The sequence below is a fragment of the Halichoerus grypus genome, chromosome 5, assembly GCF_964656455.1.
Source record: "Halichoerus grypus chromosome 5, mHalGry1.hap1.1, whole genome shotgun sequence".
Taxonomy (NCBI): Eukaryota; Metazoa; Chordata; class Mammalia; order Carnivora; family Phocidae; genus Halichoerus; species Halichoerus grypus.
The window spans coordinates 175538995-175566258 of record NC_135716.1 but is presented as its reverse complement, the minus strand read 5'-3'; the positions used below and the strand labels follow the sequence as shown (position 1 = coordinate 175566258).

Here is a 27264-nt window from a genome sequence, read left to right as displayed (position 1 = left end):
AAGGCATTGTGGGTCCGGGCCCAGCCGGGCATCCTCTGTAGAGTTCTGTGCCTGCCTTCCCGGGAGGCCCGGGCCTCTCACCCAGGGACCTTCCCTGCAGCTGGAGCAGGCTGTGCGGCTGGAGTCTGGGGAGCTGGAAACGCCCGAGCCCAGGGGGCTGGTACGGCAGAGCGTGGAGCTGCGGAGGCAGCTGCAGGAGGAGCAGGCCTCCTACCGGCGCAAGCTGCAGGCCTACCAGGAAGGCCAGCAGCGGCAGGCCCAGCTGGTGCAGCGGCTGCAGGCCAAGGTCAGGGCCACCCACTCCTGCTCCCGTCCCCCCGTGTGCTCGCTGTGCCCTGCCCCCCTCCCCTGGGGCTAATCTTCCACTCCGCACCCATCCGCAGACCCTCCAGTACAAGAAGAAGTGCTCGGAGCTGGAGCAGGAGCTGGTAGAGAGATCCACAGAGCTGGAGCAGCAGCGGCTGAGGGTGGGTGCCGTGGTGGGGCAAGGCAGGCCCTTCCCTCTGCTTGCCCAGGCTGATGCCCCCTTTTCCCCGCCAGGACACCAAGCGCAGCGGCGACCTGGAGAGCGCCCTTGTCCGCCTGGAGGAGGAGCAGCAGAGGTGGGGCGCGGCCGGGAGGGCACAGGGCTGGCAGGGCTGGCAGGGCTGTCCTCTCCTGCCGTGTGCCCACCGGTCCCTTCTGCACCCCCCAGGAGTGCCAGCCTGGCCCAGGTGAATGCCATGCTCCGAGAGCAGCTGGACCAGGCGAGCTCGGCCAACCAGGCTCTGAGTGAGGACGTGCGCAAGGTGACTACCGACTGGACACGCTGCCGTAAGGAGCTGGAGCAGCGGGAGGCGGCGTGGAGGCGTGAGGAGGAGGTGGGCATGGGGGTGCTGGGAGGCCAGTGGGGCCTCAGGGGCCCAGCCTGACCCGAGGGGTAGGACCGGGGGTGGGGGGGTCAGGAGAGGGAGGCTGTGCTGGCCGGTGAGCCCTTTAGGAGAGGATAATAGCTGGCCTTGCTTAGCCCATACCGCGTGCCTGGCGTGCATTTTCTCCTGTGCTCCTCATCATAACTGTGGTAGGTGCCGTCACGCTCATTTTAAAGAGAAGTTAAGTAACCTGCCCGCGGTGATGCAGTGATGCTGCAGAGAGCTAGGATGCAAACCTGGGTCTCCAGCACTTTCTGAGCTTTGCACTGCCTCTTGCAGCCGCAGCGGGCCGAGGCATTGCAACCCAGTTCCCTGTGCGGGAAGGAGGCTCGAGAGCCTGAGCGGGACAGCTCCCGCCCTTCCCCTGGGCGCTGGCCGGGCACTGGCCCAGAGGAAGACCCACTCGCTGGGCCGCCGGGCCTCCCGGGACCCTCCCGTCGGAGTTGGGGGAGGAGGCGGGGCTGGGAGGAGGCGGGGCGGGCGGGGGCGGGGCCGGCCCTCACTCCGCCCGCCTTCCCTCCAGTCCTTCAACACCTACTTCAGCAACGAGCACAGCCGCCTGCTCCTCCTCTGGAGGCAGGTTGTGGGGGTCCGTCGGCTGGTCAGCGAGGTGAAGATGTCCACCCAGAGGTGAGTGAGGCCCGGCTGGCGTAGGGACGGCCTGGGGAGACGCCGCAGCAGCTGGGAGATAGCCCCGTTTTTTAAGTTGAATTCAGCTCAACTCAGTTGTAACTTCAGTACAACCCAACACACCTACTGTGTGCCAGGCTCTGTGGAGATGCAGAAACAACTAGTAATAGTGAACTCCTACCACCATCATGGCAGTCAGCATTTACTAGGTGTTTACTCTGAGCTAGGCTCTTTGGCCATTTTATTTCTTCTGATATCTACAGTGTCCCTGTGAGGTAGGAACTATAATAATCCCCCTTTTACAGATGAGGGCACTGAGGCTCAGAGAGGCAGAGTGACCTTCCCAAGGTCACACAGCAGTAACTAAGTGGCCGAGTCAGGATTTATAGCTCCTGCTTTTAATCCACTAGAATATTCAGCTTCTCCTACAGGACCTCACAAGCTCTAGGGATGAAAAGATATGGACTCCCAAAATTCTAGACTGAGGAAGTGAGTGGTGAGTGACATGGAAATAGAACAGAGAATATCCCAGAGTCTCAGAAGGATGGGAGGGTTGGGGAGGTCAGAGAAACACTTCATAGAGGAGGTGGAATGTGCACACTGACCTCAAGGGCTGGGTAAGATTTTAACCAGCAGAGCCAGGGGTGCTCCAGGCAGAGGGAAGAGTGGGAGCAAAGGCTTGGAGGTAGGAGGACATGATAGTCAGTGGGGCTGAAGCAAAAGGCAGGGGAAGGGCAGTCAGGCTGGGAGAGCCTCAAAGGCCCACATCAGCAGGGGAACGTGGTCCTGCTTGATCTTTGAGCAGGTGAGGCTGTGGGGAGAGCTGAGGCAGGCAGATCAATTCCTTTCTTTTTCTGCATTAAAACTTTGTTTAAAAAAAAAAAGTCATTGGATATTCAGTATCCCGATTTCCAGTTGACTGATCAGTGTCACAGATGGGTCCCTTCTTGTCTTTATAATTTATTTGAATTAGGACCCATAGATGCTCACCAAATGTAATTGGCTGACTTGTGTTTTAAGTCTTTTCATTTATTTGTTTAGGAAACTGGGACAGTTGGGGGTGCCTGGGTGGCTCAGTCAGTTAGGCGTCTGCCTTTGGCTCAGGTCATGATCCCGCCGTCCTGGGATCCAGCCCCATGTCGTCCTCCCTGCTTGGCGGGGAGTCTGCTTCTCCCTCTCCCTCCTCTTGTGCTTGCTTGCTCGCTCTCTCTCACTCTCTCAAATAAATAAATAAATAAATAATTTTAAAAAAGGAAACTGATACTGTTGTCCTAAGAGATTCCCACAGTCTGGACTCTGAGGTGGTGTTTAACACCTTTGTCCCCTGTATTTCCTGTAAATTGGATGTTAGATTTAATTTTTTTTTTAAAGATTTTATTTATTTATTTGAGAGAGAGAGAGATAACGAGAGAGAGCACGAGCAGGGAGGAGGAGAGGGAGAAGGAGAAGCAGGCTCCCTGCTGAGCAGGGAGCCCAGTGCAGGGCTCGATCCCAGGACCCGAAGATCATGACCTGAGCCGAAGGCAGATGCTTAACGAACTGAGCCACCCAGGCGCCCCCGGATTTAATTCTTGATCAGATTCAGGTTTGGGTTTCAGGTACTCCTTTACTTATTTTCATTTTAAGATTAATTTTTTTAAAGCTTCATTGAGGTATGGGGCCCCTGGGTGGCTGAGTTAAGTGTCCAGCTCTTGGTTTTGGCTCAGGTCATGATCTCAGGGTTGTGAGATCAAGCCCTGTGTTGGGCTCCATGCTTGGTGTGGAGTCTGCTTGGGATTCTCTCTGCCCCTCCCCCAACTCTCTCCCTCTCTCAAATAAATAAATAAATCTTAAAAAAAATTAAAAATTTAACATTTTACTTTGAATAACTCACATATTCACACGGTTCAAATTTCAAAAGGGTGTAGAGTGATAAGTTTCCCCCCTCCCCATTTCTGGCCCAGACACTTCCCTCCCCTCTTGGAGGCAAGCGGTATAACCAGTTTCCTACATGACCTTCCAGGCTTATTTTATACAAGCAAATACAGCAGATGACACACACACACACACACACACACTCTCTCTCTCTCTGTGTCTCTTTCTTTCTCTCCCTCCCCCACCCCCTTTGCTCCATACTCTTGGTGGAATTTCGTCTTTGTGTTCTTCTTGAAGATGCTGTCTTCACCTAATAGTTAGAACTGGGAGGTAGCTCCATATCACACTCTGAACAGCTTCCCCATTTTTCTTGGCTGTAGAGTATTCCATTGAATGGATATACCACATTTATGTAATAGTAGCCCTCTTTTGGGGCGCCTGGGTGGCTCAGTTGGTTAAGCATCTGCCTTCGCTCAGGTCATGATCCCGGGGTCCTGGGATGGAGCCCCGCATCGGGCTCCCTGCTCAGTGGGGAGCCTGCGTCTCCCTCTCCCTTTGCCCCTCCCCCTGCTTGTGCTCTTGTGGTTACACGCACTTACCCTCATGCCACCCGTGTCGGGGAGGGCCTGTTTCCCTATGGTCTCACCTACAGTGTGTGTTATGTGACTACTCTCTTTTTTTTGCCAATCTGATAGCGACATCCCACTATAGCATCCTGGGATAGTTTTAACTTATACTTGGGAGCCTGCCCCCATCCCATGCCTATCTGGTGCTCTCTCCACCAGGGACCTGCTGCACTTGGGAGGGGAGCTGGCCCGGACCTCAAGAGCCATCCAGGAGGCAGACCTGGGGCTGAGCACCGGCCTGCGGCTGGCTGAGAGCCGGGCCGAGGCGGCCCTGGAGAAGCAGGCACTGCTAGAGGAGCAGCTGCGGGACAGGGTGCTCCAGGAGAAGGACCTGGCCCAGCTGCAGGTGCAGAGCAACGTGGACAAGGCCAATCTCAGTGCCAGGTGGGTGCCTGGTAGGCAGCACAGGAAGCAGGCTTCCCTGTAGAGAGCGCATCTGGGGATTCAGGGAGGAACGAGTGTCTGTTCACTGGGGATGCGCCCTTCCCCGCTGTGTGAATTCAGCCAGTCTGCCTCGACACCCTGTGTGACAGAGGGGGAGACTGAGGTTCGGGAGCCTCTTATCCAGGGCACATTAATGAGCAGTTTAACCCGCTGATGCTAGAGCTTATGCTCCTAGCTCCTGAGACCTGGGTGAGTCCCAGAGTGCCTTCCCATGAGGTAAAGCAAGTGGCAACCTCATTCTCCTTTTACAGACGAGCAGTCTGAGGTCCAGAGAGGAGTGACTTGCTCAAGGTCACACAGCCAGGGACGTGGATGCTAGGGTCCCTCCCTGAGGCTTGGGAAAGCATGAAGGACACAGCTGGTGGGTTTGAGGAGAAGATGGGGGTGCTCCCCTTCACCTCTGTTACTGCCCTTCCTCCAGAGTAACAGAGCTGGCCCTGACAGTGGAGCGCCTTCAGAACCAGAATCTGGAGAAGGATCGGGTCAACAAGGCCCTGACCGAGAAGCTCGAGGCCCTGGTGAGATGCAGCTGCCCCTGAGATGTGGAGGGCGGGATCGGGAGTCAGAGCAGATCCGTGGATGAGGGCCGTGTTTGCTTGGGCCACCCTTAGCATCCCATGGAGACTCAGTTTCAGCCCTCATTCATTGAGCACCTCGTGGTGCCAGGCTTAGTGCTAAGTACGTTCACCTCCTTTATCCTATTTCATCCTCTCAGCAGCCCTGTAGCATGATTCCCGTTACACAGATGAGGAAGCTGAGGCCCAAGGGGAAATACTTGTCCAGAGTCTCAGAGCCAATAAGCTGGGGCTTGGGCAGATGCCTGTGCCCTGCTAGCCCAGGGCTCCTTCTCTTGGAGCTCAGCTGCCTGCCCCTTGAGAGGGACACCCTTCAGGGTGCTGCTGGGGCTGGTCATCCTTCTGTGTGGGGCCTGGCCTGGGTTCTGTGGCTCTCCTCCAATAGTCTGTGTGATCTGTGTAGTGACACTGCACTTCTCTGGGCCTGGTCTGTTCCGTGAGGGCACTGGGGCTGCTATGGGGTCTGCCAAGGGGCGGGGCCTCTGGGCATGGCTTTAGAGGCCACCTGATGGGCAGGGCCCATAAGGCAGGGAGGTGAAGGTGGAGTTTCCCGCTAGGGCGGAGACCCTGACCACCGTCTCTTTGTCTCCCCAACATCACTCCAGGAATCCCTGCGGCTCCAGGAGCAGGCGGCCCTGGAGACAGAGGACGGAGAGGGGCTGCAGCAGACCCTGAGGGACCTGGCACAGGTGTGAGGTGGGAGGGAGCCCTGCGCAGGGCGGGGCCAGGCAGGCTGGGAGCACCACCCCTCTGCAAGTGGTTGGGGGCCCTGGGGACCCAGGCTACTGCTGTTGGACACCCCTACTAGCTGAGCCTGACCTCTGCCCGGAGGGGAGCCCCGGTCTGAGAGGGGAGGCTGCCCGTTCCAGGCCCATCTGTGAGAACCGCCCGATCCTGTCTTGGTAATACATGGGAGACTTCCCCGGCCGGCGTGCTGAGGGCTGTGAGCCCGGGGAGGCGGAATCATGGGGAAGACCTGTAGGAAGGGAGCTTAGAATGTGCTGCGGAGTGGGCGAGGAAGCCGGACACGTGGCCCCCGCGACCCCACTGCCTCGCCTGGGCTTCTTGGCCCAGCTGACCCGCGGCCCCCTCCTCAGTGGCCTCCCCACCCCACCTCAGGCCGTCCTGTCGGACATGGAGAGCGGTGTCCAGCTAAGCGGCTCCGAGCGCACGGCGGACGCATCGGACGGCAGCCTGCGGGGGCTCTCGGGCCCCCGGACCCCCTCCCCGCCGCGGCGCTCCTCGCCCGGCCGCGGCCGATCCCCGCGCCGAGGCCCATCCCCCGCCTGCTCCGACTCCTCCACGCTCGCCCTGATCCACTCGGCCCTGCACAGGCGTCAGCTGCAGGTCCAGGTAGGAGGGGCCCCAGCGCCCTCCAGGGCGGCGCCAGAGTCCCGGCGAGCCGCTTTGGGCCCCTCGGGGCGGGGCCTGTGTCGTGGGGGTGGAGCCCGGGTTCCGGGGGAGGAGCCCGGGCGTGAGCCATTTCGGAGCGGGCCAGAGCCCTGAGAAAGAGCAACTGAGTGAGGACCCATGGAAGTGGCTGAGAGCGAGGAGGCAGATCTGAGCCCAGAGTGGGAGGTGCTTGGGCAGCTGGCGGCGGAGCCTGGGGCTGGAGGAGCCTGGGGCGGAGCTAGAATCCTGGTACAGAAAGTGAGGAGATTGCGGGACAGACAGAGCCAGGACCCCCGGGAAAAGGCCTGGGGGGAAGAATCAATCTAGGATGAGAGAAGCTGGGGAACTAGGGGCAGCGAGGGGTCTGGAGGAGAGTCAGAACCCGGATGCAAAGGGGAGGAGCCTGGGAGCCCTGGGATAGTCAGAATCCACGAGAGGACAGAGTGTGCTTGGTGGTTTATCTGGGGCTTAGGTCGGAGTGGCCAAGGACGTGGAGGCTCCGAGCCCTGGCAGAGCGCTCAGAAGGGCGGTAGGGGCACAGTGAATGGGAGTGGAAACCTAGTCTGGTGGCCTTAGCCCCCCTCTCCTGCCGCAGGCCTAGGCTGCTGAGTAGGCTGGTGTACCTCTCTGGAATGAGCAGAGAGTAGGGGGCGCTCTGGGAGCTTCCTGGGGCTCCTCTGGACTCAGTGGTTCCCATGCCGCAGGACATGCGTGGGCGCTATGAGGCCAGCCAGGACCTCCTGGGCGCCCTGCGGAAGCAGCTCAGTGACAGCGAGGGTGAGCGCCGCAGCCTGGAGGAGCAGCTGCAGCGTCTGCGGGACGAGACCAGCGGGGCCACCCAGGCTCATGAGGATGCCCAGCGCGAGGCCCAGCGTCTGCGGAGCACCATCGACCTTCTGAGCAGGTGCCTGAGAGGTCAGAGGTGGGGGCCTGGATCTAATGCCAGCCCGAGCCTGTAGGCATGTGGATTGCACTAATGTGGTCATCACTGGCCATGTATGTCTGTTAAAATTTAGATTAATTAAGCATCATCCGGGTGCCTGGGTGGCTCAGTCAGTTAAGCATCTGCCTTCTGCTCAGGTCATGATCCCGGGGTCCTGGGATCGAGCCCCGTGTGGGGCTCCCTGCTTCACGGGGAGTCTGCTTTTCCCTTTGCCCCTCCCTCTGCTCGTGCTCACTAATAAATACGTAAATAAAATATTTAAATCAATTAATCTTTTTTTTTTAAAGATTTTATTTATTTATTTGACAGAGAGAGAGTGAGAGCACAAGCCGGGAGGCAGAGGGAGAGGGAGAAGCAGGGAGCCCGATGCGGGGCTTGATCCCAGGACCCTGGGACCATGACCTGAGCCGAAGGCAGATGCTTAACCAACTGAGCCACCCAGGCGCCCCTAATGAATCATTTTAAAAAGTAAAAGTTCAGTCCTTCAGTTGTCCTCGCCACATTTTTTTTTTAATTTTTTTTATTGTTATGTTAATCCCCATACATTACATCATTAGTTTTAGATATAGTGTTCCATGATTCATTGTTTGTGCATAACACCCAGTGCTCCATGCAGAACGTGCCCTCCTCAATACCCATCACCAGGCTAACCCATCCTCCCAACCCCCTCCCCTCTAGAACCCTCAGTTTGTTTTTCAGAGTCCATTGTCTCTCATGGTTCTTCTATCCTCGCCACATTTTAAGTGCTTGGTAGCCACAAAGAGCTGTAGAGCATTTCTCTCGTCTCAGAGAGTTCTACTGACAGTGCTAAGAGATTATCTACTCTTAACTGCCTGGCTATTTTTGTTGTGTTGTTGTTGTTGTTTGTTGTTTCTCTTCATAAATGTAACCGCAGAATAAAAACTTCGAAAAACAAAGGGGAAATAAAAAGGCGGGATCTTGTCATAGCCTAGCCCCTGTTAACTCGCTGGTTCTGCCTCCCGTCGCGCTTGCTGACAGTGAGGCAGAGGACGCTTCTCGGACACCTGCCACGGGCCAGGCTCAGTGCCAGGTACTCCACGGGCATTATCGTAATTAGTCTGCCCGTCAAACTCACCCAGTTCGGAGCTGGGACTGTCCCGAGCTTGAGACACTTGTCCGAGCTGACACAGCAGGGTGGCGGGGGGGGGGTAGGAATTGGAATTCAGGTCCTTCTGACAGCAAAACCAGAGCTTCCCATGCCTTGGGAGAAGGGTAGTTGTGTACACAGTGAACGCCTTATTTTGCGTTGTGCTATTTTTTTAAAAAGATTTTATTTATCTATTTGAGAGAGAGAGCGAGTGCGAGCAGGGGGAGAGGCAGAGGGAGAAGCAGGCTTCCTGCTGAGCAGGGAGCCCGATGCGGGGCTCCATCCCAGGACCCTGAGATCATGACCTGAGCCGAAGGCAGACGCTTCACTGACTGAGCTGCCCAGGCACCCCGATGCATTGTGCTGTTTTTACTTAATGTTGTGTTGTATGGTTTTTCCCACCTCCTGTCGGCCTTGGCGTCTAGTACACATTCGGGCTGCCACTTCGAGTAAGAGGTGGGGCCGTGGAGGCGATGCCAGCGATCAGGCCCAGCTGGCTCGGAAGGAGGGGTGACAGACACATTCCCCTCCCCCCTTTGCTGTGACTGCTGGAACTGGGGGAGAAGGCAGCACTCTGAAAATCTCCAGTTGCTGCCCCCTCCCTCCCCTGCCGGCTCCCACGTGCTGCTGGCCTGTGCGGCAGGAAGTGTGGCATCTGGGCACACCCAGCTCTGTCTTCCAGAATTGAGGGGCTCGGGGTGCTGTAGGGGCATCTCCTGCGTGTCCCAGGAGCTTAGCCTGGCCTCTTGGACCTGGTGGGATGGTTGGAAATAATGCCAGGGCCTCCGTCCATCCCACTAGGCCTCCGAGCGGGTGGGCTGGGGGAGAAGGAAAGCTGGGTGTCCTCCCCTGGGGAGAGTCGGCTCCAGGGAGATGTGGAGGAAGTGAGTCACCCGTGGGAGGAGGCAGGGAAGGCTCCCTGGAGGCAGGTGCCTTAGAGGTCGGAGGATGTGGCTCTGGTTAGGACAGCAGCATGGCCTTCTTCCCTGGGGAGAGCAGCCCCAGCATCCCCTTCAGCGCCCCCTCCTCTCGTCCTGCAGGGAGAAGGATGGCCTGGCCTGCAGCCTGCAGGCGGCCCAGCAGCAGGCCGAGGAGCTGCGGCAGGAGCGGGAGAAGCTGCAGGCGGCCCACGAGGAGCTGAGGCACCAGAGGGACCAGCTGGAGGAGGAACGGGAGGACAGGGTGCAGGACTGCGCGCAGACTCGCCGGGAGCTGGAGCGCAGGTGAGTGGCTTCTGGTCTCCCTGCCACGGCCGCTGAAATGGACCTTGGGGCTCCTGACAGTAGCCCTGGGGGCCACGGAGGACCCACGCCTCCCACCATCTTGAAGAATCTTCACGGCACTGCTCTGAGGTAGGGTCTTCCAACCAGCCCCATTTCAGGAAACCAGGGAGGTAGAGTCACGCCCCTGGGATCAGAGGACTGCTATGAGGTAGGAGTGTGGGTGGTGACAACGATAAAAATTAAAATGACAGTAGTAATATTCATATTATTTTTTAAATGGAAAGCCACAGTAATAGTATTGATGATAATATTACCAAGTGCCAATGCCATTTTAAGCACTGACATTCTCTTGTTCAGCCGTCATGGTAACTCTGTGATGTAGGACCTGTCACTATCCCCATTTTGTGGATGGTGAAACTGAGGCACAGAAGGGTCGTGTAATTTGACCAAGGTCACACAGCTAGTTAGAAGAGCCGGGATTTGAACCCAGCATTTTGCCTTCAGAGTTAACCTCTTAACCGCTGCACTACTTTCTCGTCTGAGGCGTAAGTCACGGTGGCGTTTAGTACGCTGTGCTAGTGGGTAGTCGTCATGTTCCTGCAGCTGTTGGGGAGGTACGTCAGGCACTGTATTAAGCACTTCATGTTCAGTAGGTCATGTATCCTTATAACTACTTCGTGAGGCAGCTGTTACCCCATTTTGCAGATGTGAAAACGGAGGCCCAGAGTCACAGAGCCCAAAACGGAGGGCTTGGCTGTTCTTGTGAGTGAGGCTCTGGCCTCCAGGGCTCCTGTCTCAGGCCAGGCCCACACCCTCTGTCCCGCAGCCACAGACAGCTAGAGCGGCTGGAGGTGAAGCGCTCAGGGCTGGCGAAGGAGCTGGTGGAGGTGAGGGAGGCCCTGAGCTGTGCCACGCTGCAGCAGGACATGCTACAGGCCGAGAAGGCCGAGGTGGCTGACGCGCTGACCAAGGTGGGCCCCGGGCGCTGCACACCCACAGACCTCCCTCTCCCCTAGGCCCCGGGCCTTCTCACTCTGGCCGCAGACTGACCCCTGCGTCAGGTTGGTCTCTGACCCTCCGTCCCTTCTGCCTGGACCACAGGCTGACCTCTGACCCCAGCCATCAGTGACCTGACCTCTGTTAGAGGTCCTGTCCTTGCCTTTCCGGATGCTCCTGGGGCAGTGGCTGTCGTTCAGGTCATCCTGTCCCATCTCTGGTCCTGGGGACTGTGAGAGCTGGGGGCGCCATCCTTGACGGGTGCCTGCCCCACCCCTGTAGTCTCGGCCCCGAGCAGTGCCCCCCCCCCCCCCCCAGACCCCACTCCGCGGGACCCTCTGACCCTGCCCCTGCCCTGCACGAGCTGGGCTTCACCTGCTCCCGCACAGCTCTGCCGTGTGCGGCTTCTTTTGAGTAGCTTCGGAGGCAGCAGGCCTTCCGCACTGGTTTTCTGTCTCACGTTGTGTCTTCTCTCGCCCCCCACCCCACCATCTCGGAGGGGCCCATCTCTCTGCCTCTCCTTTCTCCCCACGCTCCTGCCTCCATCTCTCCACCTTCTCCGTGTCTCTGTGCGTCTGTTCCTGCCTCTCTCCGGCTCTCCTCTTTCTCTGTCTCTCCCTTCTGCCCCTCCCTGGCCGCCCTGGCCCCACAGGCGGAGGCCGGCCGCGTGGAGCTCGAGCTCTCGGTGACCAAGCTGAGAGCAGAGGAGGCCTCTCTGCGGGACTCCTTGTCCAAGCTGAGCGCCCTCAACGAGAGCCTCGCGCAGGACAAGCTGGGTCTGAACCGCCTTGTCGCCCAGGTATGCCGGGTGCCGGCGGGCCCCCCTGCCTCGCCCCCCTTATTCCCCACCCCTTGCGTCAGGGCTTACCTCCCTGTACCCCTCTAGCCCTGTACCTGTCCTGGCCGCTGCCCCTCTTTCTGTCTCTGTTGTTCCGTTCTGACTCCATCTGTGTCCGAGAGAAAGAAGATCCACGGGCCCTCCTCTCTACCGCCCCCTTCTCAGTGTCCACACGCCCGAGGGACCACCCTTACCCCCAGGGGGCCTGCCCTGGGCTGGCTGTGATGCGTGGCTGGGTGGAGAGGAGGGGGCGCATCCTTGGTCAGGGGTGGGGCCCCCTTCCGCAGGTGGAGGGGCTGGGCCGACCCGCTCCCTCTGCTTCCACCTGGCCGCCGCAGCTAGAAGAGGAGAAGGCAGCGCTGCTGGGCCGGCAGCGGCAGGTGGAACAGGAGGCCTCCTTGGCGCGGGAGGAGCAGGAGCGGCTGGAGCAGCTGCGGCTGGAGCAGGAGGTGGAGCAGCAGGGCCTGGAGGGCTCCCTGCGGGTGGCAGAGCAGGCCCGGGAGGCCCTGGAGCACCAGCTTCCCACGCTGCGCCAGGAGCGCTGCCGGCTGCAGGAGCAGCTGACCCAGGTGGGTGTCTGGGCCCGGGGGGTGGGGGGGGAGCAGGTGGGAGGGGCTTTCAGGCCCCCGGCCCCCTGCATCCCGTCCTGGCCTAACTCCCAGGCCTAGGAGCCTGATTCCTCCCTTTGCTAGCTGGGAGCCTTGGGCAAGCTACCCAACCTCCCGATGCCTCAGTTGCCCCCTCTGTAACACGGGGCTAAGAGTTCTTATCACAAAGGATTGTTCTGAAGAGTACACCGTGTAAGCGCTTGGTAGGTGGAGCACTCACCACACAGTAAAAATTCACGATATGATCCCAGATAGAGAATTTTTGAATTGGAGTCTTAGCCTTTTTAGAACATAGCTGGAAGGCACCTTAGGCCTTTAGGGATCCAGGGACCTTTATACAGCGTCTGTGCTGGAGGGCCCAGGCTCCTGGGAAGGGGCTCTAGGGGATGGGCCGTGGGGCACAGGGAGCAGGGCTCCAGGTCTCCACTCCGAGTCTGTTTTGTATATTCAGCTCCTCCAGAAAGTTACTCCGCAGACTGCGTGAGGACGCTTACCTATTTTTGTACGCGTGTACGTTGCAGGCCCAGAGAGGCTGTGATTTGCCCCAAGCACGCATAGCACATCCGGGCAGAACCTGAGCTTGACCCCAGGTCTCCCGCCGGCCTGGCTCGGGGCTAGGGTGCTGCTTGGTGAGCAGCTGGGAGATTCGGGGAGTGGTGCTCACAGTGCCCGGGCCGGGTCCAGCTGTCCCGGCAGCTGAGCGGGAGGGAACAGGAGCTGGAGCGGGCCCGGAGGGAGACGCAGTGGCAGGCCGAGGCGCTGGAGCGGGCAGCCCGGGAGAAGGAGGCGCTGGCCAAGGAGCGGGCCGGCTTGGCGGTGCAGCTGGCGGCAGCAGAGCGAGAAGGCCGGACCCTGTCGGAGGAGGCCTCTCGCTTACGGTAAGGCCCTTGGGCTCTGCCCAGCCCACCCTGGGGGGTCTGCCCGGGGCCACACTGTGACCAGCCACACCCTGGCATTGGTCCACGGGGACAGTTACTTAGGAACCAGGCTGGCCAGCATGTCCTAGCTAGGGCCCCGGCTTCCCCAGGGAGCGTGGGCCTGGCTGAGCAGGTAGGCTGGCACTTGGCCCACGGCTGGCCGCGCCCTGAGAGTCACAGTTTCCTGGGACCCCGGGAGGCTGAGTCCCAAGGCCTCAGGGGTCGTGTGTGCTGCAGCCTGGAGAAGGAAGCCCTGGAGAGCAGCCTGTTCGAGGTGCAGCGGCAGCTGGTGCAGCTCGAGGCCCGCCGAGAGCAACTGGAAGCCGACGGGCAGGCCCTGCTGCTGGCCAAGGAAGCCCTGACTGGTATGTGGGGGGGGGCCTGGGCTGGGGGTGGGGAATGCCAGGCTCTAGCCCAGGCCGTAACCTGTCGGGTCCTGGGGTCTCCGGAAGTTGCGAGCACTGGCTTTGGAGTCTGGCTGGCCTGAGTTCTGATCCTGCTGCTGCCACTTAGCTCCGAGCTTTCTCGGGGAAGCCCCTTCCCTCTCTGGGCCACCAGTTCTTCATCTGACAGTTAGAGGTTATAACGCTCACTTTCTAAGGCTGTTGCCAGGATGAGGCGAGAAAAGCACGTGAAGACCTTGGCACAGGGCCTGGCAGCCAGAGGTGGCTATTTCTCGTCACCAGGGCACTTAGAGAGGTCTGAGTTCTCTGCAGAGCCATGGACTCTCAGCTCCACACTCCCAGCCCTGCTGCCCTCCACGTTCCCCGCCCAGTGTCTGAACTCAGGGGTTCCTCTTGCTCAACAAGCATGGACTAGGCATCTACTTGGGCCATGAAAATTAACTTTCCCGTCCACATCTACCTGAGCCAGACAGAACCAGGAAGGGAAATGCTGAAAGAGTCTCTGGCGGGCTTCCGACCCAGGAGATAGTTTTTAGATTGTCCACGGTGGGGTGCAGCTTCCCCATGGTGACGTCCATTAGTGCTGACAGCCCACCGAGCATGTTTATAGCAATCAGTCAGTAGAAGAGATGCTTTATGGAAAGCGGTGCAGCTTTGGGGAATTACCTGTCTCCTCTGGGCCTCCATTTCCTCCTCCGTAGATTGGGCACGAGGTAAGCTATCTGTGTGTTATCCTGAAGCTCCAGTGAGAGCAGATCTCTCACGTGCTCAGCCAAGAGTCTGACCCCTCGTAAGCACTCAATCCATAATGGGGGTGGTTATATTTTGCTAACCTCCCCATTGAGGGGGTCTTCCTCATGTTATTTCATTCCTTTGATGCCATTCCAGCTAGATAGGGAGGGGGACAGGGCCAATGGAATCATGTGGTAGATGGGGAAAAAGGCGTAGGGAGGGCAAGAAGCTTCTCCAAGGGAACTCAGCCTAGATCCCAGGTGGGCCCTCTCCCCTCTGGGATTTTGCCCACATGGCTCATGTGGTTTGAGTCTGCTGGCCCATGGGGAGGTTCTGACCCAAGCCTGTCCCCTCCTCCCGTCCCTCCTGTGCAGGGGAGCTGGCGGGCCTACGGCAACAGATGACAACTGCAGAGGAGAAGGCAGCTCTGGACAAGGAGCTGATGGCCCAGAAGCTGGTGCAGGCTGAGCAGGAGGCCCAGGCCTCTCTGCGGGAGCAGCGGGCGGCCCACGAGGAGGATTTGCAACAACTCCAGCGAGAGAAGGTTCGGGCAGCTGGTTGGGGCAGGCAGGGCTCTGAACCAGTGTCTCCTCTGTGACCTCAGAGCACTCATCCTTCTCACTCCGTGTCAGTCTCCAAATCTGTGAAATGGAACTTCATCTCTGTTCCCCTAAGGGCAGCTGAGAGAATCCACTGGGTATGCTTTATCAGACGTGCAGTTTCCCAGGCCCCAAATCTGGTTCAGCCCTGGTGATCCTGATGCAGGGGATCCACAGCCACATTTGGGAAATGCTGACCTAACGTATAGTAGGAAAGCATTTTCATTTGCTAAGAAGTGCTGTCTGCATATGAAAGACCGCTCTGGAAAGGCATAGAGCCAGGTTACTAGAAGACAACAGAGCTATCTAAGAACACTGGTTCTAGAATTTCAGTGCCTGGCTTTGGACCTGATCTTGGCCACGTCCTGGTTTTACCTAAAGGGCCTTCATTTCCCCGTCTGTTACAATGGGGACGATGATACTATAGAGTATTGTGAGGATGAGGTGAGATAATCCGTATAAAGGGTTTGGCATAATGACTGGCACTTCATAAGTGCTCCACTATTATTATGGCACTGAGATACAGTCCAGAGCAGGCCTCAGGGCAGGGCACCCGAGTCACCCATGTTGGGCAGGGCTGCCTCCGACAGAGGTTCAGGCTGTCCTTTATGGCTAGTGGAGGGCCACGTCCCCCATGTAGTCTTCTTGGATTTAGGTAGGTAGTATCTCACTTCTCCAGCAGGTGGCAGCAAAGCCTTCGAAGAAGGAGCCCTTGTGCCTACTTTTCACAAAGTTGCTAAGGCCTAGTGTAGGGCCAGGTACCTGCCTGGGACCCCGAGGGGGCCTTTCTTTCCCTGTGGGTTCTACCTACCCACCTACCCCCGCCCCCAGGGAGCCAAACTCCCGTGTCCTCTCTAACCCCTCCTGCACCTTCTGACTTGGCCTCTTCATGTCACCAAATCTGTACTCTTCTGTCCAGCTATTTTGCCGTCCCCAGGCCCCCTTCATCCCTCGCAGCCCACCCAGCTCCTCTCTACCCAAGCCTCTATCCCCATTCCATAGCTTTGAACAACTCCTTAGTCCCAAATTCGGCTTACTCCTTGTCACCCTGACTTGAGGCTCTCTGATGCCCTGACTGTTCTCAGAATCAGCCGAGCCGTCCCTACAGCCCACAGGGCCTGGTTTGGCCTGGCTGTTGCCTGTGACTTTGGTTCCTTTGCTCACCATGTCCCCTCGTAGTCGAAGCTCCGGGGCCCTTAAATACAGTGCGTCAGGTTCTCTCTATCCTCCAGGCCATCTCTGGGGCTGGACTCTGGGCCTGGGGTTCTGTTTCTTTTCTCTCTTGACCTGGCTGACTGCTGCCTGTCTCTCCGTCGGAAAATGTTCTCTGACCCCCGGGCCAGGCGGCTGCCACTCCCTGGGGCTTGCACAGCCCTGGCGTGTCCCCGTCACAGCCCCAATCACTCACCCCACCTTGTAGTTACCCGGTCAGCTGCCCTGCCCCTCGGGGTCTGGGCTACAGGCGGCTCTTGCCGTCCGGAGGCAGGTGAGGGGCCGCCTGGGCCCAACCTCGTGGGTCACTCGTGCCCGGGCCTGGCCCGCAGGAGGCAGCCTGGCGGGAGCTGGAGGCCTCGCGGGCCCAGCTGCAGAGTCAGCTGCAGCGGGAGCGGGAAGAGCTGCTGGCACGGCTGGAGGCCGAGAAGGAAGAGCTGAGTGAAGAGATCGCCGCGCTGCAGCAGGAGCGGGATGAGGGCCTCCTCCTGGCCGAGAGCGAGAAGCAGCAGGTTTGTGAGCCCTGGTGCGGCCTCCGCTGCTGCCTGAGGGGCCCCTGTTCTGGGGCTGGTCCCTGCTCAGCCACCCAGCAGCTAGGAGTCCCTCTCTGGGTCTCAGTGTCCTCACCTGCAGGATGGGGGGGGCCCAAGGGGCGTGTGTGAAGCGTTGCTGAGACCCATGTTCAGCGAGCCATGCCTGGTGTATGGTGGGAACTGACCGAGTGGCATCGCATTCGTGACACCGTGAGCGTCGGGTCCAGGAAAGCGGACCCACAGTCCGCCATCCCTCCTGCCACTGTGAGCTGGCCAGGGTGCCCCCAGGACTGCCTTCTGAGCAGTCCCCGTGATGCCCACATGTATCAGCGGACTCTCCTTAAGAGAGCTAACTCCTGACTTTCCCATAACGTCATGGAGTCAGGCTGGACTGCGTCCATCTCCTCATTAGCCGTGGCCCCCTGAGCAACTCACTTCACCTCTTGAGTCCGTTTCCTCATCTGTAAAAGGGGAGTAATGAAGGACAAGGATTGTTGTGGCAAGTTAGTGAGATTTCTTTTTCTTTTTTTTTTTTTTAAAGATTTTATTTATTTATTTGACAGAGAGAGAGTTAGCGAGAGCAGGAACACAAGCAGGGGGAGTGGGAGAGGGAGAAGCAGGCCCCCCGCAGAGCAGGGAGCCCGATGCGGGGCTTGATCCCAGGACTCTGGGATCATGACCTGAACTGAAGGCAGACGCTTAACAGTTGAGCCACCCAGGCACCCCAAGTTAGTGAGATTTCTAAGTTGTGTCCATGTCCAGACTTACTGTTATGGCTCTTGTGCCCTTTTCTGGGGCTACAGAGGGGGTGAGTCATTTCTGGGGCCATAGAAGGGGTGAGTCTGCGCTGCTGCCCCGGGTCCATCTGCGGTGACCCAGACAAGGTACCGAGCCCCCCAGTGGGCACATTTCCCAGGGCAGGGTGGGGGCAAGGCCCGAGCATGCCCCCATGACCAACCAAGCCCCCACACCCCTTTGCTCCCTGCCTCTGCCCAGGCCCTGTCCCTGAAGGAGTCAGAGAAGACAGCACTGTCAGAGAAGTTGATGGGCACACAGCACAGCCTGGCTGCCATCTCCCTAGAGATGGAACGGCAGAAGAGAGAGGCTCAGAGCCGGCAGGAGCAGGACCGGGTAGGGCAGGCCATGCAGGTGGGCCCCCATCTGAGCTGGGAGGCACAGCCCTGTCTGGAGGGGCCCCCTGTCTAAGGGGTGGGGGGCATGGCTCTGCTCTGGGGAAGCCTCCGGGCTGTGGGGCAGCTTCAGCCCTTCCTGGGGAGCCCCCGTCAGAGGGAGCTCTGCCCGGTGAATCCTAGCCTGAGAGCGAGAGCAGCTACGGGGACAGCATTCACTGGGCAGCAGGGGACCAGCAGACGGGCCCGGCCGGGCAGCAGGAAGGGAAGGGCCGTGTTTGGAGCTGAAGGTGGACAGCTGAGCTGGCCCCACTGGGAACGGCCGGGGGAGGGGTGCGGTGGCACCAAGTCTGAGGAGCCCGCCTGTCCCAGAGCACCGTGAATGCCCTGACGTCCGAGCTGCGGGACCTACAGGCCCAGCTTGAGGAGGCTGCTGCTGCCCACGCCCAGGAGGCCAAGAGGCTGCAAGAACAGGCCCAAAACCTGGACAGGCAGCGGGAATCCTCTGCGCGCGAGGTGAGCTGTCCCCCCCACCCTTTCCAGGCAGCCCGCTAAATGCTGCTAGGGCCTGGCCTCCTAGGGTACAGAAGAGTGTAAGATTTGTCCCGGCATGTGAGAACAAATGAACAGCCAATGCAGAAAGGAGGCCATAGCATTTACGGAGGCCTTGTGGTGTACATGCGGGACTCAGGGCACTGGTGGGGTCCCTGCCCTCTTGGGGTCCCTCCATAGAAAGATCCCGGTGGGTGATTATTTCAGGCCCAGACACCACTAACTGCAGTGTGCTTTGCCCCAAATCAGAACTCATACGTGTGGTCAGAGTTGCTGCAGAGCGAGGGGGCAGGTGCCTGTGGCCGGGGACGTGGGTGTGGGCTGGTTTCTGCCAAGTCCCAGCTGGAGTGGGGCCTGTACCCTGTCCCATGACAACCTGCCACCCTCCCAGGCAGAAGAGCTTCGGACGCAGCTGCGCCTGCTGGAGGATGCCCGGGACGGGCTGCGGCGGGAGCTGCTGGAGGTTCAGCGCAAGGTGCGCGAGGGTCAGGATGGCCACGAGGCCCAGCGCCAGGAGGCCAGCGAGCTTCGGCGCAGCCTGAACGAGGGTGTCCAGGAGCGCGAGGCCCTGCGGCGGTCCAACGAGGAGCTGCGGGCAGCTGTGAAGAAGGCCGAGAGCGAACGGATCAGGTGGGGCAACGTAAGGGGACCAGCCCCGAGTCCTTCACCGCATAGCTCATAGTAGGGGCCACGTGGGCAAGTAGCACTCAGGGCACCTCTAGGCCACGAGCCGGCCAGACCCACTCGAGGGATTAGGGCAACAGCCGCTGTGTAGATCCACACACTGTACTCTTCCCGGGACCTGTGGCCACTTCTGACCTCTGCCTCCTCCCCACTTCAGCCTGAAGCTTGCCAACGAGGACAAGGAGCAGAAATTGGCACTCCTCGCAGAGGCGCGGGTGGCCGTGGGCAAGGAGGCCGAGGAGCTGCGGGCTGGGCTGCAGGAGGTGGAACGTTCTCGGCTGGAGGCCCGCAGGGAACTGCAGGAGCTCCGGCGGCAGGTACCCTCCCTGGGCACTGGCTGCTGGACCAGGAGCACCCCCTTTTGTGGAGCCTGGGCCCCCGCATCTGTAAAACCAGGGCCTTGACCTCTAACAAAGCTTCCCAACTTAAGAACCCCTGAAACTGTGTGCAAAAGTGTGTGTGCGTTGGGGGTGTGTGTGTACATTTGTGTACGTAGTCATTCACATTTCTCCCAGGAGAGGGTCTGGAGCTTTGTCCAAATCTCAAAGGAGTCTTTGAACAAGAAGACCCAGTGAGGTGGATCAGGAGCGGGCGAACATTTTTTGCAGAGCCCCACAGTAGATATTTCTGGCATTCTGCCATTGCAGTCCAGACAGTTGGCGTAACCACAGAGTGAGAAAGCAGCCCCACGGTACAGAAATGCGTGGGCATGTGTTCCATTCCGACTTTGTGTATGGACACCGAAATTCGAGTTTTATATCATTTTTCACGTGTAAGAAATGTTGTTCTTCTTTGGTTTTCTTCCAGCCATTTAAAAACGAGCCATTTCCAACAATTTAAAAATACAAGAGCCATCCTTGGCTCAGGCCTTCCCAGAAGACTTGCAGGACTAGATGACGGCCCCCCTGGGCTCCTTGGCTCTGCCTTACCCGGTGCTGTAAGAGCCTGACTACCAGATTCTCTGCATCTCCCGCCAGTGCCCCCCTCTACCCCTTCAGGCCCCTTCCTGTTGGGTGGAAGTTCCGGGAAAGCACGGGAGTCCCTGAAAGGAAGTCATATTTGTGCGCCAGGCTCTTGCTGGGGGCTTTGGGTGCTGCGGCATGATCTGTGTTCTCCTCTGGGGAAATAGGGGCTTAGAACATACTTTTGCATTCTGCTTGTCTGAGATCGACTCCCAGTCTGCTGCTTGTGGGCTGTGTGACTTTGGACAAGTCACTTCTCTTCTCTGAGCTTCAGTTTTCTCGTCTGTTAAATAAGGATAATGTTAGCATCTGCCCCGTTATAGAGTTGTGTGAAGGTGAAATGAGCTCATACAATTGAAGTGCTTAGAATAGGGGTGGATGTGTGGTAAATACTCCATAAAAGTCAGGCATCCCTGGAGAGAAAGGCGGCCAGGAAGTTGTGCTTCCTGCCCTCCAGAGTTCCTCTCCTGATGGGGGTCCACCACTCCCCACGGTGCGTGGTTACAATGAGGCAGTCAGTGGAGGTCCTTGGTGCCCAGGTGCCTGGCATGGCTGGAGCTCAGTGAAGTTATCTGGGGCAGGTTCCCAGTGGATTTGAGGTGGTGTTCAGTGTTTGTATCCCTAGAGCAGTGGGTCCTGAGTGCCCCCTGGGCCTGGGCTGGGCAAGGTATAGGGGCGGAATTGAAAAGGCCCTCAACATCTTGGGCTAGAAGGGGCTGTGGATGCTGAGAATGGGTCCGAGGTCCTCCCTGTGTCCGCTCTCTCTCACAGATGAAGATGCTGGACAGTGAGAATGGCAGGCTGGGCCGGGAGCTGGTGGAGGTTCAGGGCCGCCTGACACTGGGCGAGCGGGCAGAAAAGGAGGGCCGGCGGGAGGCCCTGGGCCTCCGACAGAAGCTGCTGAAGGGCGAGGCCAGCTTGGAGGCCATGCGGCAGGAGGTAACTTGGTGGGCGGGCTGTGTGGATGGGGAGGGTCTTAGGAGACAGTTGGGGTGCCCTGTGCTTCCTCCCACCAGCAAGAAGTAGGTGGGGACTCCAGTGCTAGAGTCATTCTGAGAGATGACTCCCTAGGACTCGCCCCTGTTCCCCCACTCTTTGAGATTCTTCCCCAGGTATAATAGTAATAACAACTGCAAGAACCATTTAGCAGGGGCGGGGGGGGGGGTGAGAGGAAGCTCTGTAGACATAACCGGGTTTGAATCTCCCAGCAGCCTCAGGAGGTAGGTGTATTTAGCCCCATTTTACATAGATACCCAGATACTTAGGCTCAGAGAGGTCAAGGGATCTACTCAAGATCACACAGCCACCCAGGTCTGTCTGACTCCAAAGCATGCACTCTTTCCATTCTGCTTTTCTGGCTGTTTCACTGTAGCGAATCTACTGTGTGACCTTGACTAAGTCACTTGACCTCTCCATGCTTCAGAGCATTCATGGGATGGGGGCCTGGCATAGGTCCTGGCTTCCAGGTGCTCCGTAAATGGTGGTTTCTAGTGAAACTGATGACCATGAAGGTTGAATTATTCTCTAAACCAGAGGGCTGTGTGTGTGACCATGCACTCCATCAGAAAATAATTTTTTACTACATGCCCTGTTGTGTGATTTATTGATAAATTATGTGCACTGAGAGGCAGTGCAGCCTAATAGTTAAAAAAACATCCTCTGGAGTCAGTGTGCCTGTCTTTGAATCCTGGCTCTCAACTTAGTAGCCGTCCGGCCTTGGTTAAGTTATGCAACTGTTGTGTGCCTCAGTTTTTTCATTTGTAAAACAGAGATGATTCATAGTGGTAATGAGGGTTGAGATGTTTGGAAAGTACTTAGTGCCTGCCACTGGTGAGTCCTATCTATGTGGGCTGTTAGTTTATTACTAAGAAACTGTGTATATTACAAGGCACGTACACAGAAGGAAAAGAAAAAACAAATTCTAGTAGTTAACTCCCACACTCCCTGGGATGTTCCTGCACGTCCTGCCTGCGTGGGGACCACTAAAAGTCAGGTGTTGTGCAAGCCGCTTTTGGGGGGGTGGGCTCCAGGTTGGGCCTGCGAGGCAGGGCGCCTGGTTGGGGGCGGCCTTGCTGACCCCCACCTCCGGGCGTCGTCTGCCCCAGCTCCAGGGGGCCCAGAGGAAGCTGCAGGAGCAAGAGGGCGAGTTCCGGGCCCGCGAGCGAGGCCTGCTGGGCTCCCTGGAGGAGGCGCGCGGCGCCGAGAAGCAGCAGCTGGACCACGGCCGCAGCCTGGAGCTGAAGCTGGAGGCGGCGCGGGCCGAGGCCGCGGACCTGGGGCTGCGGCTGAGCGCGGCCGAGGGCCGGGCGCAAGGCCTGGAGGCCGAGCTGGCCCGCGTAGAGGCGCAGCGGCGCGCGGCCGAGGCGCAGCTGGGCGGCCTGCGCTCAGCCCTGCGTCGGGGCCTGGGCCTCGGGCGGTCCCCAAGCCCGGCCCCGCTGCCCTCGCCCGGCTCCCCCGCCCGGAGCGCGCCAGCCGGAGGTGAGCAGAGTGAGGCGGGAAAGTGGGGGGGGGGGGGGGGGGGCGGGGCGTGTCTTGCCGAGTCCCCGCCCACGGCCACGCCCCCATCTAGGTCAGCTTCGCCTGAGAGCCCGCTGCTGGCCGGACCGCACCTCTCCTTGACGACGAGCCTCAATCCCGCCCCCATATCGCTTTCCTTCCCTTTGGTGAGCCCGCCGAGGCTCCTTCTCTTCGCTGATCCGTGCTCCCTTGGTTGCTTCATTTTCAAGGGGGTGATGGTGCTGCTTCTTAAGGCCCCTGACTCCTCTGAGTCTTTGAGGCTCCATCTAATAGAATTGATGCTTACCCTCTCCCCATCAGCACCCCATCCTCCTCAGTCTCCCACCCGTAGCTTGACACCCCTCCATACTAGGCTCGTGACCCTCAACATCACAGCCAGACAGATACACACCCAGCCTAAGAGCCCTTCCAGCAACTCCTTCAGAAATCCTTCTAGTCCCATTTGCTCCCAAGGCCCTGTGGATGACCCTGGGAAAGTCAGCCCCGTGCTTCAGGGGGTGTGAGCACGCATTCCAGAGCATCCGCCTTGTCTCAGCCCGACAGAATCTTGATTCCTGGGGCCTAGAATAGAACCTGTGGCATCTTAGCACCGTGAGCAATTCACTAGGGGATACTGAGTCCTTGCCTCTTCAAATCTACGGATTTAGCCCCAGGATCACATTCATTCAGTTATTCAATATTTATTAAGCACCTACTATGTGCTGAATACAATTGGATGGAGCAGTAGACAAAACTGACTAGCGTTTCTGCTCTTACGGACTTTATAGTCTAGGGATGGGAGCTGCAGACTTTAATGCGGTATATAAATGAAATAGACAATGTATTGGGTGGTAGTAAGTGCTGGAAGATCGGTAAGGAAAAAGGCATCAAGGGATGTTGCTAGTGAGAGTGTAAAAACAGCATCCCTGCTGTAGAAGATAACTTGGCAGTTCCTCAGAAAATTTAGAATTACCATGTGCCCCAATAATTCAGCCTCTAGGTGTAAAACCAAAAGACCTGGAAAAGGGGCCTGGAACAGATAGGTGTGTGCCAGCAGCCATAGCAGCATTATTCACAGTAGCCAAAGAGCGGAATCAACCAGTGTCTCCGTCGACAGATGAATAGGTAAACAAAATGTGGTGTATCCGTACAAAGGAACGTTATTCAGCTTCAAAAAGCAATGGCATTCTGGGGCGCCTGGGTGGTTCAGGCGGTTAAGCGTCGGACTCTTGACTTTGGCTCAGGTCATGATCTCACAGGCATGAGATCGAGCCCTGCGTCAGGCCCCGTGCTGAGCGCAGAGTCTGCTTGGGATTCTCTCTGTCCCTCTCTCCCCTCTCTCTCTGCCACACTCCCCCTCAGCTCGTACTCTCTCACTTTCTCTCTCTCAAAAAAAAAAAGACAATGACATTCTGACACATGTTACAACATGGATGAGTCTTGACAATATTATGCTAAGTGAAAGAAGCCAGTCACAAAAGGACGAATATAGTATGATTCAACTTACATGAAATGCCTAGAAAAGCCAAATTTTATAGAAACAAAGTAGATTAGGGGTTCCTGGGGGCTGGGGGGAGGAGAGATTGGGAGTTATTGTTAGTGGGTACAGAGTTTCTGTTTGAGGTTGTACATGTTAGTTTGCTTGGGGCTGCCAAAACAAAGTACTGTAAACTGAGTGTTTTAAGCAACAAATTTTTTTTTAAAAGATTTTATTTATTTATTTGACAGAGACACAGCGAGAGAGGGAACACAAGCAGGGGGAGTGGGAGAGGGAGAAGCAGGCTTCCCGCTGAGCAGGGAGCCCCATGCTGGCCTCAATCCCAGGACCCTGGGGATCATGACCTGAGCCGAAGGCAGACGCTTAACGACTGAGCCACCCAGGCGCCCCAAGCAACAGAAATTTGTGTCTCACAGTTCTGGAGGCCAGAAGTCTGAGATCAAGCTTTTGGCAGGGCCGTGCTCCTTCTGAAGTCGCTAGGGAAGGATCTATTCCTAGGCTTGTAGTTCCTAGGCTTGTGGCAGAACTCTAGCCTTCACATGGCCTTCTCGTGTGTGTGTCCAAATTTCCCCTTTATATTATGACACCAATCATACTGGATTAGGGGCATACCCTACTCCACTATGACCTCGTCTTAACTAATTACATCGGCAACAACCCTACTCCCATATAAATTCACATTCTGAGGTACCAGGGGTTAGAACTTCAACCTATTAGTTTTGGGGGGACATAGTTCAACCCAAAATAGGGGTGATCGAAAAGATTTGGAAACAGTGTGAATATAAGTAATACCACTAAACTATACACTTAAAGATGGTTAGAAAGGCCATCAAAATAGATGCAGAAAAAGCATTTGATAAAATACAACATCCAGTTATGATCCAAACTCTGGGAAAACTAGAAAAAGTTTTCCTTAACTGATAAACTAGGTCTTCAAAACCCTATAGCAAATGTGACATTTAACCCTTCTATTTAATATAGTACTGGAAGTCTCAGAGGTCCTAGCCAATACACTATGGTAAGAAACATAGAATTAACATCTTAAGGTTCAGGAAGGGAGAAACAAAATTGCCACTATTTACAGATCACATGATTTTTCTATGTAGAAAATATAGGAGAAGCTACAATAAATTTTTAGAACAAATAAGAAACTTTATTTTTTTTATTTTTTTTCAAATAAGAAACTTTAGTAAGGTTGCTGGAAAAAAGATCAATCTACAAAAATTATATTTTATTATATCAGCGGAAGCAGAAAATGTTTGTTGGTAGATTGCCAACAACATAAATGATAAAATGTCTTGTATACTAGCACTAAGAATTCTCTTCCCCAAAGAAAACACCAGATCTAGATGACTTTACAGATAAGTTCTACTATGCAAGGAAAAAAAAATAATACTAATAATCTAATAAAATATGTACAAGACCTTTATGGAGACAACTATAAATTTTATTGAGAGATATTAAAGGAAACCTAAATAGGAGAAACATACTATGTTTGTGTATCAGAAAGTACACTATTATAAAGTTGTCAGTTCTTCCAAATTCATCTATAGATTCAAGGCTATTCCAATCAAAATCCTAACTTTGTGTGTGTCAAACTCCACAAGCCAGTTTTATAACTTCAGTGGAAAAACAAAGGCTAAGAAAGCCAACACACACTTGAAGAAAAAGAACTAGATGGGTGGGGGCAGGGCTTGCCTTGCCAAAGATAAAAGTATAAAGCTTTGGTGCTTCAGGCCCTGTGCTGCTGAGACAGCAGTTGATCAAGTAGTCAAGGACCAGACCCACATGTCTAAAGACATCTGATCTATGTTGGAAGCTTGATCTGTGATGGGCTTTCCAATAAACAGTATTTGGATAATTGAGAATCCATAAGGGGGGGGAAGAAAAAGATCCTTACATCACATTTTACGTAAACATCAATTTCAGGTAGATTAAAGATTAAATGTGAACGACAAAACTCTAGCTTTTAAAAGACAATATAGGAAAATATCTTTATGACTTTAGGGCAGGAAAGGATTACCTAAGACACACGCACAGACCCCATTAAGTATAACGTTAATGAATGTTGATTAAAAACCTAAAAAAAGATGGTTAGGAAGGCATATTGTATGTTATATAAATATCACAAATTTTTTTAAAGATTTATTTTTGTTTTAGAGCATGCACAGGGAGAGGGAGAGAATCTTTAAGCAGATTCCCCACTGAGTGTGGAGCGCAACTCGGGGCTCGATCCCAGGACCCCAAGATCATGACCTGAGCTGAAATCAAGAGTTGGACGCTCAATAGATTGAGTCACCCAGGTGCCCTGCAATAAAGAAACTTTTTAACGATATAGCAAGGGCAGGGGTAGGGGTGTTTTATGGGAGATGGGGAACCCCACTGAGTAGGTTGGAGGTAGGATAAGTAGGAGAAGAGACTCAGGACAAGTGGAAGGTCCTGAGTGGCAGTTCGCCTGTCCGGTGAACAGCAAAGGTGACAGAGCAGCTGGAGGGCGGGGAGCAAAGTGTGGAGGAGTGGGAGGTGAGGACGTGGTGACACTAAGATGCTAGCTTCACTCTGTGGGGGTGGGAGCCCTTGGGGACAGTGGGTAGACGTCCTGCTCTGGGTCCTGTGGGTGCTGATGGAGCTATGGGGCAGCTTGGGTGTCACCTGGCCCAGGCAAGAGGGTGCCGACCGCCTGCCCTGCAGTTCCGATGTTGACCTCCAGGTGCCGCCCTGTCTCTGTGCGCACTGCCCCTCCCACCTCTTTAAGCAGAGTTCATTTCTCTGCCTGGAAATAGGGCTACCTGGTTCCCAATCTCAGCTCAGGATCTTCCCAGCTTTGAGACCAAACAAATCCCTTAACTGCTTTGAGCCTGTCCAGCCTGTGCAGGGGGGCATTGGTCCTTCCTTCTCAGAGAATTGTGAAGGTGGAATAGGATGTCAGGAGAGCCCAGTACCTGGCATGTAGGAAACATTGAGGGGGTGATGTTGAGGGGATGGAGTGTTGTTGAGGGGGTGGAGTGTCCACCTTTGGACTGGGCCTTGGGGGGTGCAGCCCTCATAGTGCTCCTGGTCTGGGCGGGGAGGCAGATCTCAGAGCCTCATGGCGGGGGATGAGCTCACCCCAACCCAGCCTGGGGTCAGGGACACCTCTGGGAAGCAGGCCTAAAGGAATGGGCCAGGCAGAGAGAAGCTGTGGGGAGAGAAGGGAACAGCATGTATGAAGGCCCTGCTGCTGGAAGGGGGACCTGAGAGTAATGCGGAATGGACAGCTTGTAAAGGTGAGAGGGCTGTGCTAGGGTGAGCAGCAGGGCCTCTGTGTGATGGCAAGGATGCTGGGTTTTATTCTGAGGGCCGTGGGGCCTGGAAAGGGTTCAGCAAGAGGGTGAGGGACCCAGTATGCAGCGGGAAG

The 27264-nt window shown here is 56.5% G+C and overlaps 1 protein-coding gene across 6 annotated transcripts in view; it reads left to right on the top strand.

The window, feature by feature from the left end:
- CROCC (ciliary rootlet coiled-coil, rootletin) overlaps positions 1-27264 on the top strand; it is a 45894-nt gene that overhangs the window by 11857 nt on the left and 6773 nt on the right. For 4 of the 6 annotated variants that reach the window (XR_013448367.1, XM_036066988.2, XM_036066986.2 and 1 more), the window contains 24 exons: positions 101-286; positions 384-467; positions 541-602; positions 695-860; positions 1435-1541; positions 4181-4405; positions 4887-4983; positions 5646-5729; positions 6160-6393; positions 7137-7336; positions 9524-9706; positions 10533-10677; positions 11355-11501; positions 11879-12109; positions 12833-13026; positions 13303-13430; positions 14576-14745; positions 16345-16524; positions 17542-17694; positions 18048-18191; positions 18619-18857; positions 19069-19228; positions 20645-20812; positions 21979-22351. Coding sequence is in view for 5 of the 6 variants with exons in the window: in XM_036066988.2 (XP_035922881.2) it covers positions 101-286; positions 384-467; positions 541-602; positions 695-860; positions 1435-1541; positions 4181-4405; positions 4887-4983; positions 5646-5729; positions 6160-6393; positions 7137-7336; positions 9524-9706; positions 10533-10677; positions 11355-11501; positions 11879-12109; positions 12833-13026; positions 13303-13430; positions 14576-14745; positions 16345-16524; positions 17542-17694; positions 18048-18191; positions 18619-18857; positions 19069-19228; positions 20645-20812; positions 21979-22351 (4060 nt within the window). In the remaining variant the exon portion in view is untranslated. The remainder of the gene's footprint in view (positions 1-100; positions 287-383; positions 468-540; positions 603-694; positions 861-1434; positions 1542-4180; positions 4406-4886; positions 4984-5645; positions 5730-6159; positions 6394-7136; positions 7337-9523; positions 9707-10532; positions 10678-11354; positions 11502-11878; positions 12110-12832; positions 13027-13302; positions 13431-14575; positions 14746-16344; positions 16525-17541; positions 17695-18047; positions 18192-18618; positions 18858-19068; positions 19229-20644; positions 20813-21978; positions 22352-27264) is intronic. The other 2 variants (XM_036066985.2, XM_036066984.2) reach the window with 2 other exon arrangements.